At 37.5% G+C, this 11,313-nt stretch overlaps 1 protein-coding gene across 21 annotated transcripts in view; it reads left to right on the top strand.

Moving 5' to 3' along the window:
• Osbpl6 (oxysterol binding protein like 6) overlaps positions 1 to 10,130 on the top strand; it is a 201,431-nt gene extending 191,301 nt beyond the window's left edge. For all 21 annotated transcript variants that reach the window (XM_058580229.1, XM_058580224.1, XM_058580225.1 and 18 more), the window contains 6 exons: positions 1,694 to 1,772; positions 3,477 to 3,621; positions 4,688 to 4,832; positions 6,442 to 6,568; positions 8,020 to 8,142; positions 9,176 to 10,130. In XM_058580229.1, the coding sequence (XP_058436212.1) occupies positions 1,694 to 1,772; positions 3,477 to 3,621; positions 4,688 to 4,832; positions 6,442 to 6,568; positions 8,020 to 8,142; positions 9,176 to 9,284 (728 nt within the window). In that variant the 3' untranslated portion in view covers positions 9,285 to 10,130. The remainder of the gene's footprint in view (positions 1 to 1,693; positions 1,773 to 3,476; positions 3,622 to 4,687; positions 4,833 to 6,441; positions 6,569 to 8,019; positions 8,143 to 9,175) is intronic.
• Positions 10,131 to 11,313: the final 1,183 nt, after the last annotated feature.

An 11,313-nucleotide genomic window follows, 5' to 3' on the forward strand; every position in this document is an offset into this window, starting at 1 on the left:
AGATACACTGTGCTCAGTTTAAATTTCTACCTTTGGAACTCAGAGAATATTGGTAATTGGTGTGGAACTCAGTTTGAGAAATTAAATTTCCTGGTTTACATATGAAACTGTGTCCTCCGGGAGATGAGACTGTGCATCTAGGAAGCCAGGCCCATGGAACACAGAGCTCTATGCTGACTGCCAGCTTGAAGCCATTGTTTTATCACATGGTGCCTTAATGTCTGCATCTATAACGTAATATCAGTGGCCTTCTTACTTTTGGGGCATGCAGAGATTTTAATCCTGAAGGATGGTTCTATGGTATGTCATCTGTGGTCAAAGTCTGTTTAGATATACAGTCAGCCCACCATATCTGTGGGTTCCACATCTGTAGATTTGATCAATCTCAGATGGAAAATATTTGGGAAAAAAATTGTATCTGTACTAGCATGTATATTTATATTGTTTTAAATATTATAAGTAATCTAGAAATGATTTAAAGCATGTGGGAGGATTCCATGGGTTATATGCAAATACTTTGCCATTTTATATAAGAGACTTGAGCATCCTCATTTTGACACCTGAAGGTGTTCTAGAACCAATACTCCATGGATAACAAAAGACGTCTATATAAACATTGCAGTAATTTGTCTTCTTTAACTTGCCAGGGCTCCAGAGTTTAAATTAAAGTCTCTATTTATTAACGCCCATTGTTCTTTCAGAATGTTACAAACTTGCCTAAAATAAAAATTTGAAACCCCTTTAGAAAGAAGAGAATATATATGTTGATTTGACCATTAAGTATAAATAGTTCCTTCACACACACACACACACACACACACACATACACACACAAGATAGTTCTTTCACATTTGGAAGGGTGCTTCGTTGCTCACAGAATGACTCTTCTCATAAGCATTTCCTTAACCTGGAAACACACAAAATGATAGAGCCCTATAACTGTACTTTATTGCAAAATAAGACAATAAATCATTTCTTAGTCATAACCAAGATTCATAAGTTTTGTGGAGACAGCACTAAGCTCCCTTAGTTCATCAAGATGACACCAGGTGGTTATCACAAATGTCAGGTAGATCCAAACCTCCACAAGTAAAACCTGAAGCCAAAGCATGAGGCTCTGGGCTTCAGGCTGTATCCCAGCTGCCAGTGTAGGGATGTATTCATTAAGTTAATCCCACTTTCCCATAAATCTTTCTTGTCTGTGTTTAAAGATTGTATTATTATTTTTTACTCTTCTCCCAAATCATAACTCTTCCATATGGTGGGGGAAATATGTATATAAATCCTGCAATTATTTTTACATACATATGAGGCTTGATCAATATGTTAAGTATATTTTACTATTTGATTAAAACTGAACATTTATTACTATCTAGATATTGATCACTGTAAGGTCTGTTTGTATGTATAAGTGGATATACAAACACATACACAGAAACACTTATTCCAGGCTTCTCTCAGTTTTGTTCATTGAAAACAAATATGGAGCATGGTAATGGAGAAACAGTAGACTCGGGGGGACTATGGTTAATATTTTCATGTCAGGCCATCTTCAGGTACTTGTCATGTTAAATCTACAATATAGAGACTTGTGATTACAAAAGTGCTTTGTGAAGTATAATACAAAAGTTAGGTTTTACAGAACAGTTAGATATGGCGTGTGTATATTTTGTCCTCTGCTCATGTCATTTAGATATCAGATGGAAAAACAAGTTCTGGGGGAAGTCCATGGAAATCCTGCCAGTTGGAACACTGAATGTCATGCTTCCAAAGTAGGTTGCTCTCCTCTCTCTTTTGGCGTCTTCCCTGCTTTTCTAAAACAGAAGGTCCATTTCCCTGTACACCCAAAGTATCTGTTACTTTCAGCACAGTTCTGAGATGGGCCCCCACAAAAACAAATGAGAACTTTAGCAACTGTACCAAAGCTTCCTGTTTATTTCTCCTTCTCCATTCATCAGCCAAAACCAGGTACCTACCAAGTCCTAGTCACCATGCTTTTTCGCATTTCAAATGAAAAGTCTTCCTTTTAGTCATTTATTTTTCTATACACTTTATATTTTCACTTTTGAGTTTATCTTAGTTCTAGCGCCTGTTTAAAATTTCTGTTATTTTATCAAAGAAGGATGAGATCTTCTAGGTTTGTATATAAAAAGATTTAGAAGATTTAGCCTATAAGTATTTTTACATTAATTGAAGTTTTCATTAAGGCCAAGGACTTGATGGTTTTTGTTTCCTCTTTGGTTCATTTTGTTTTTGTCAATTTGAATGACTGAGTTGCTGGTAGGTTGGATATAAAGGAAGGTAAGGAGAAGGAGATAAACCTTCAATGTTTGGAAATTCACAAAGAGGAAGGAGTTTTCCTAAGTGTCTCTAGTGCCTACATCATGCCAATTTGAAAATCTTACAACCATTTTACTTTATTTTGAAAATAGCATTTCATTTGAAAAAATATAAAATGTACAAACTTAAATGTGTTTTAAAGCCATGTCATTTAGTTCCTTAGCAGAAATCCCATAACCTCACTCTCCTCACTCCTCAGAATTACATTAGATTTGTGGATTTGTGCTTGCCAGGTTTTTGTTTGTTGGTTTTGGATTTTTTGTGGTACCAGGGATTTTGAGACAGGATCCTGCTAAGTTGCCTAGGCTGGCCTGGAACTTGTGATCCCCCTGCCTTAGCCTCCCTAGTAGCTGGGATTATAGGCCTGTGCCACCTTGCTCAGCTACTTGTCTGTCTTTTCCCCCAAATAACTGTTTCCTTCTTTGGTCTTAACATGCTGTATGAAACAGTGTTTTTAGAGTAATCAGTCCTAAATGTGCACCCTATTGAGCCTCTCTCCACCACAAATCCTTCCATAATGGCCCCTTGCTTGAAGGGTCAAGCCATATTCTTTGAAAGGTCATTGATGGCCTCCCTCCCCTGACTCCCTCCACAGCCACCAACCAGAGCCCACCACTCATACACCCCCAGATGCAGCAAGCTTTGGCCCCTGTAGCTTTGTCCATACTTTCCCGAACAGGTAGTACCCTCTTACCCACCACCCAAGCTTAGATCCAACCCAGCCTCTTCTAGGATATATTCCTTGAAACTCACCCAGATTCCCTGTGAGCTAAGGATGAAAGACTCACTCTCTGTGTTACTTTGATGCTTTGTTCATTTGTCTGTTACAGCCCTCACCATATTTGACCTTAAGTATCTGTTTACATGTCCATGTACTCCTACCGTACTGTTGGCCCCAGAGGAACAGAAAATAGGCCCTCTTCAACTTTGTAGCTTTAGCACCTGGCCCTAGAAACACTTCACTGTTCTTCAAATGAATGAATCATATCATAAATATTTGCCTAGAAACTTTCAAGAAAAAAATGAGAGGGAAATGAGGAGAAAGGAAGCTCTCCCCAAATAATATTCTCATTAGTAGAAATAGTAACATATTTGTGACCTTCATCATTTTTAATCAATGTTCTATTCCTCACTAGGTATGGAGATTACTATGTGTGGAACAAGGTGACCACATGCATTCACAACATCCTCAGTGGGAGGAGATGGATAGAGCATTATGGAGAAATAACAATTAGAAATACCAAAAGCAGCGTTTGCATTTGCAAACTCACATTTGTCAAGGTAAATAATGCCATGGGACAGAAAAGGAAAAATAACACACAGCGTTTCCTTAGGAAGAAGTAGAACATTTACCTTATCTAGTAGCAATTAAATCTGCCCTGTATCATTGGTCTTAAGAACCTTTTTTGATAAGAAATCAGGACCATTTTATGGAATTATTCAAGACATGTAGGCTTCTGAAAAAGTGGAGGTCAAAAAAGGCTCCATTTCAGATCAGAAAATAAAAACGAATTTCTTTCTAAAGAATCTTCTAAGTAGCCGGTCAGTTCATTCAGTAAAATTCCAGAAAACACTTTTTGCCTATACCAACTCTTCTGTTTTCCTTTTCTGTTCCTGCTTAACTTCAACATGTTCAAGTGATCTTTTTTTAGGGATCCAATTATAATGCAGTTGTCATTTTCTGAAAATACTTGAGTAGAATAGCCATGTCAATGGTAGTTACCAGTCCCTACAAGCCCATCTAACCCTGCCATTTTTATGATCCAAACACGTTCAATGCAAAGCATTTTGTTTAGTGACAAAAATAAATGTTTGGGATAGAAATGCACATAGGATGCCATTTTCCCACTCTCTGGTCTGAAGTAGAACATACAGCATTACTTCCATGTTTATTTTGGTCTGTTACAGAATTCAGCAGCTATTTCTATAACATGGCCATTGGAAATTCATCAGAATCTATGAACAAAGGGAAGATTTGAGACAAGAGGATCTGAGGGAAAAAATTCTAACCTGTAAATTAATATTAGATTCTTCGGATAGAAACTGAGCCTCCTCTATGTCGTGCTACCATGCTATAGCCTGGAGTAGACATCAGCCATTTCTTTTTTTTTAATTGATTGTTATATTATAATGATAAATAATAATGAGAATCACTGTGACATATTGGTACAAGCACATAATAAAAGTTAAGCTAACACATACTTAGAAAACCAGCCTTCCATATAAAACACTTAGAGATAGATTCCCGGAAATGGTGAGAATGAGAGACTTCAAGGTAAGGAAAAATTTCCATATGGAAATTATAGAGATCAGTATTATTAAAATGACTGGGGTTTGGTTTTTCCAGGTGAATTATTGGAATTCCAACGTGAATGAAGTCCAGGGGGTTGTGATGGATCAGGAAGGAAAGGTAGTGCACCGGCTGTTTGGGAAGTGGCACGAAGGTCTCTATTGTGGTGTGGCCCCCTCTGCAAAGTGCATCTGGAGACCAGGTGAGACTGGTGCGAGTGCCCTGCATCAGGAAGGCCTGTGAGTGGCAGAGGGGAAGGCAGTAGCAGGTCATCCCATGTAACTCACCTTATATTTTCTTTAATGGTGAGATTTAAAAAGTAGATGCATGGGGCTGGGGATATGGCTTGGTATACTGAGTGCTTGCCTCACATGCACAAGGCCCTGGGTTCAATCCCCAGCACCACTAAATAAATAAATAGATAGATAGATAGAAGATGCTTAGTTATATTTATACAAACATCTAAGTTATATATATATATATAAATATTTGCGCCAGTATTTGAAACTTGATAATGAGAATTTAGGCCAAGTCTCTGGCATGTGGTGACATGACATGTTCAAACCTGACATGTAAAATCACTCTAAATGTAATGCCTACAGTATTTCAAAAGCTAAGTGTATTTATTAAAGAGTTTAAATAATTGAAATATATAAGCTTAAGTCCTTATGTTATTTTTTTGTTTCAATAAAACAAAGGAAAGCTTACAAACATCTTTAAATCCACAAATTCAATAATTCACCAGAATAAGTGATCTTTTCACTCAAGTGGCAAAAAGCTTCAATATGTTGAATTTAATAAAAGACATCAACAGAGTTCTGGTATTGCATTAACATATAACTGTATATCATGTTTAAATGGAACAAGTCTTCAACATGACATTTACTTTCATTGGAACTTGTCAATTAATCTCTAATTTTAAAATTAGTTATTGGCTTCCTAAAAGGTATTGATGCCTATATAAATTTCCTCCTAGTAGAGCAATTAGCTCATTCATTAGTAACTACATATTAAGTACTGACTGTGCATCAGGCTTCATTCTAGGACTTGGAAATACATCAATGAACAAAGCACACAAAGATCCTGCCTTTCAGTTTAGAAAGAAGTGATGCAGCCTAGATCGTGAAGTGGGCTTCAGCAGTCTTTGAGACTCTTTTCACCACTAATAAGCCAGGCATGGTGGTACACACACCTGTTATCCCAGCAGCTCAGGAGTCTGAGGCAGGAGGATCTTCAGTTCAAAGCCAGCCTCAACAACTTAGTGAGGCTCTAAACAACTCATCAAGACCCTGCTTCTAAATAAAATACAAAAAAGGGCTGGGGATATGGCTCAGTGGGTAAGCACCCCTGGGTTCAATCCCTGGAACCAAAAATAAAAATAAAAAAGAAGAAGAAAAAGAAAGAAGTGCCAGTAAGTATTAATTTAGATCTACATCTTTTTCTTTTATTAAAAAAAAGGAAATAATAATGGTTTCTGGTGAAATTTTAGTGTTCATAGTTAACCATAATGGCACTTAGTTCCCAATTGAATATGAGGGAGGAGAGTTTAGCCAACAAAGACCATACTACATGTGCAAAGTTTTAAAGACTGAATTTTTTTAAATACAGAAGTCTATCACTTCTGATCATCAACATAAACTTCCCCACCTAGCAAAATATAACCAATTTAATCCACTTGAAACAAATTCACAATCTAGAGTTTGTGACTGCAGTGTCTATCTTAGCATATGTTAATTCAGCACTGGTGGTAAGTTCAGTTCTCTTTCTATCAATCTTGCTCCTCTCACAGTGGTTCATTGGCCTCATTCCAGGTTCCATGCCAACCAACTATGAGCTCTACTATGGCTTCACACGGTTTGCTATTGAGCTCAATGAGTTAGATCCTGTACTAAAAGATCTCCTTCCACCGACAGACGCCCGGTTTCGACCAGATCAAAGGTAGGGATGGCAGAGGCGTTTGAGATGCAGCCTAGGTCATGGAGTGGGCTTCATCCATCTTTGAGACTCTCTTTACCACCATTGTTGGCTACTCATTCAGTCATTCCTTTGTTCCCTTTTCACTCAGCAGTATTGGAGTTTTTGACCCTAGGTAAAGTAGTATTTGCAGTATGATCATAAAAGATGCTTATCTCAACACAAAGTTCCCATGGATGATGACACAGTTGTGTTTTAATAAAAGATTTCAAATCCCCCCCCCCAAACTGACTACAGATCAGCAGACCCATGAACTCTGCTATGTATCGAATTACTCCTAACCCAGTGTTTCGTGTGTGTGTGTGTGTGTGTGTGTGTGTTAACCTCCTTGTGTCTATTACCCTGTAATATGGAGTATCTTTTAAACTTAAGAATAAGAGGATAAGTTATAGGGATACCCAGAAATGCTTTGAGTGAAAATCTAGAGTTTTCCTACTATGCTTTGGGTCCCACAGTGAGAGATATACTGGAAATACAGTATCTCCAAAGCCTTCGAATTCTTATTTTTTTATTTCATAATACTCATGATGTTTACTCCTACAGAATTCATTTTACTTTTCCCAAAAATTCTATATGTCATACGAGTTCCATCCAAGAGCAGTTTTCTATTTCCCATACTTTTGTGGTTTTACCTGTTTTCTGCCAAAAAGTTCTCATTATTGAATGTTCTCCTATTTAATTCTCTTAATTATGCTCCTTCCAGAATATGTGGTCTTGCCGTTTGACATTTAGATTTTATCAATTAACCCTGTACAATGTATACCATGGTATATCCCTGTTCTTTGCTCTGGTTTTGAAATATAAACATTTGCAAATCACCCTGGGTCTTCTTTTTCCTTCTTGATTCTATTTCAGTATTCCCTTTCTGAATTTCATTTCCTATTCTGTGGCCTTTGGTAATTTTCCCCAGCTGTTACCTTCTGTTTTCACCAGTCTTACTCTCTCCAATAAAACAGGAAAGCTCCTTGCCTCTCAATCTGTTCTCGAAATAGATGGAGGGCTTCCAGTTGCCATGCTCCATCCTATCACCTTTAACAAGTGCTTTTGTTACTATGGAAAAGGAGCACAACTTGCAACTGCCTGATGTTCTCATGCTGAACTCTGCAGTTGTCCTGAAAAATATCAACCTGCAGAACCCCAAGCAGCACAGAGAAGTCTGCAAGGCCAAACCTCTCCCCTCTCCCTCCTACCCTCATTTTGTTAAATTTCATAATTCAGTCCATGTCCACAGAAAGTTTATTAATTGATGGGCAGAAAGAGGTAGTGTGTCCTGAGACAGAGGTGAAGGGACATTATCAAGAGTATCACTGTGCCTTATGTTATGTTCACAGCAACCAGAGTGTAATTTTATGCAAGTGATATTTTTTTTCTTAAAAGAGGATAACATAATGAAATATCAACTTCTTTATGCTTAGATTTTTGGAAGAAGGGAATTTGGAAGCTGCAGCGGCAGAGAAGCAAAGAGTAGAGGAACTCCAGAGATCTCGAAGACGATATATGGAAGAAAACAACCTTGAACATATACCAAAATTTTTTAAGTAAGTCAGTTCATTCCCTTAACAAATTTCATGTGTTTCAGGCGGTTGCCGTAGGCCATAAGAAACTTCAGGTATAAAAAAAAATTGGGGATAGTATAGTATCCAGGGAACTTAAAGGTAGAAAACTAATTTTGTTTACTTTCCTTTTAAGCAGTGAAAATAATTGAGTCAGATTTTGCACATGTAAAAAGGTAGTAACCATAAAAAGAAATTCTTCTCTACAGGTCTCTTCTTTTTGTAGATAGCAAAAAAGCAAAAAACTGAGGGTAATACCCAGAGAGCTTTTTCCTTCAGCTGTAAACTTTAAAATGATGGAAACCTGTTCCCACTCCCTCATCCAGGGACTGGATGGGCCCCTACACCCACAAGGTCACCCTGACTTCATTAGGTTTTAATCTTATTTGTGTCACACGGAGCTTGTGTCTGTTCAGATTTAGTGCCTCTGGGGTGCGATAGTCAGTGATTATTTGCAGGATTATATATACATCACACGGATTAGTCTGTAGTTTCCAAATTCATCTGTTGCCCTCCAAAGCTCAAGAAAACCTCTTATCCTTTAAAGTTGTCATTTCATTACCCCACTATCCCTCTGGGGAAGAAATGCAGCCTTGCCCTTGAAATATCAGAAGTGGGCTCATTATACATGGGCTGCAGAGGCTCTCAGAACTACCAATATTGAATACTTGCCCCTGAAAGTAAAGCAGAAACTATTCTTGCCAATCTGGAACCAGAAGTTCTGGATTATAATATTTGTATGCACTTTGTTTGGGGCTCTTCGCTTTCTGTCCCTGCCTGAAGATGATCTGTCCCCCCCTTCAGTTCCTCTTCTACCTGCTTTCATGTAAAACATTTTACAACAAAAATGAGTTCATTCCTATTCAAAAATAGTCAAATCCCCAATTGTGAGCAGATTATACACTCTCTGGCTTACAAAATACTCCTATGTATACATGTCTAATCCATAGGAAAGGGTCCAATTATCAGGTCACTTTGGTGCAATCTATGGCTAACGTTCATTTTTATATTTTCACAGAAAAGTTATTGATGCAAATCAAAGAGAAGCCTGGGTTTCCAACGACACCTACTGGGAGCTTCGAAAGGACCCTGGGTTTAGCAAAGTAGACAGCCCTGTTCTCTGGTAAACTGGGAACGTAGAGCTAGCCCACATATCACACTCTGAATGAATAAATAACTATGCACAATTATGTTTCTTATAGCTATGCGTGGTTTCTGGGTCGACTGAAAACCTATCATTTGCTTTTCTATTCATCTTTATAATGGACTTTTAAAAGTGCATTAGACAAGGCCCCTAACCACTTTTGGATCCTTTCTGTTTTGCTGCAACCATATTCCTTAAAACAAAAAACAAAACAAGTCTACACCCGTCTCAGAAAGCAGAATAAAAAGGAGCAGAATACAAAATCCAAAGTCTGAAGAATTTGTAAAGAAAAAAAAAACAAAAAACTGTAACCGGTGCTTAAAGCTGATCAAGAAAGTAAAAACAACACACAAACCACATGTTTGGTCCATTGTCCGGAAGCACCATCCCCTTGTCACAGGAGCTCCTGGGCCCCAGCAGTTGGTTGGTTCAGACTTCAAGTAATTTTTGATGTGGTGTGCTTGTGGCTGGCCTCCTTATAAAAGACATGATGCTTCCCAGAACCTGTTCCATCTGTATGCCATTGTTCATGCCTTAAAAAAATGCAAAGATGTACAATAAACCATTTTTTAAATGTGTATTCATAGGTTTATGTGAAGGACAGATCTTTTGAATCATGGCATGATTCACTTTCTCAATCAGAACAATGATTTGACTGACACGTGGACTGAAAATTGAACAACACGTACGTTACATTGACACGTCAGTTACCATCTGGTGTATCTGAAGGTCAAGAAGGAAAAGGTGCGCTAAGTAGATCTCTGTATTCACGTTGCTCATTAAGTTCCTGTCCTGCGTTCAGATAATAAACCATCCCTCTTCCACCTAACCTCACAGTGTGCCCTGTTATTTGGCAAAATTTGTGTTTGATTTGGACATTTATCATCAGTGTTAAAACTTTGGAAAGAATGACCAAAAGAAAAAAGACACACACACATGGAATTTCTTTGTGGGCTTAATAGTACTATAAACAGCCAAAGTGTTTGAGCAAAGCACAATGGAACACACATCCCTAACCCACCCACAACTCATTGACACTATTCAAGTTCCAATAAGAACAGAAGTAAGGATGCCAGTAGCTTATTTGCATTGTTTAAATGAGTCCTATGCAAAATCATTTCTTATTTTTATCAAGTGATTCCAGAATGATACACAGCTACATGTTAAGTATTTACCTCACCAGAGATAGAGATAAAAACGTGAAGCTAAAGAATTTATCCATCCCAAAAATGGGGGGGGTAGGGAGAAGTGTGTTTTGCATACTTTGGAATTTGATTTTCCTCCACTAATATACAGAAGCTTTTGTAGGAAACTTGCATCAGTATTCCTAAGTTTCTTCACATAGATGTCTATATTAATGCCTGTATTTTTTTAAATATTTTAGTTGGACACTATATATTTATTTATTTATTTTTATCTGGTACTGAGGATGGAACCAAGCGCCTCGCACATGCTAGGCAAGCACTCTACTACTGAGCTGCAGCCTCAGCCCTGCCTGTATGTTTTTAAAAAGTCTCCTTAGAGAGTTTTCTAGAGAATTATAAAATTACATATATTTTATTGTTAGATCTTTATTCTGATTCTTTCCCTCAAAATTTAAGTGTTTTTTCAACTCTGATAACAAGGTTATGACATTTTATATTTTGTTGTGAGGTATTGATTTTAGCTTTATTTCTTCTTAGCAAAGCATTGCTAATAATGGCTAATATACCATCAAACAAAAAAACTTAAGGGAGAACTCTAAAACTTCCACTGGATGGAGCAGTGTTTTGATTACCCTAAAATTTCATTTCTCCCTTCCTCTAAGTCCATGCACTTGTTTAGAATGGAATTTCACTCTCCACTAAATTTCTCAATCCAGCTCCAGGTGTAACATGAACAACACCCTCTGTGAACTTCTCAATTCCTTCATCTCCCACTTTAAATCCATAGGAGATTGTAAAATCTTCCCCTTGTCATTGACTATTTTTCTGTTCATTTATCTTGATGTCCTTTTATCTGCATCCTCAGAT

Source organism: Marmota monax, unplaced genomic scaffold, assembly GCF_021218885.2.
Source record: "Marmota monax isolate L192 unplaced genomic scaffold, Marmota_monax_Labrador192_F-V1.1 WCK01_AAM20220418_F8-fsc00007, whole genome shotgun sequence".
NCBI lineage: Eukaryota > Metazoa > Chordata > Mammalia > Rodentia > Sciuridae > Marmota > Marmota monax.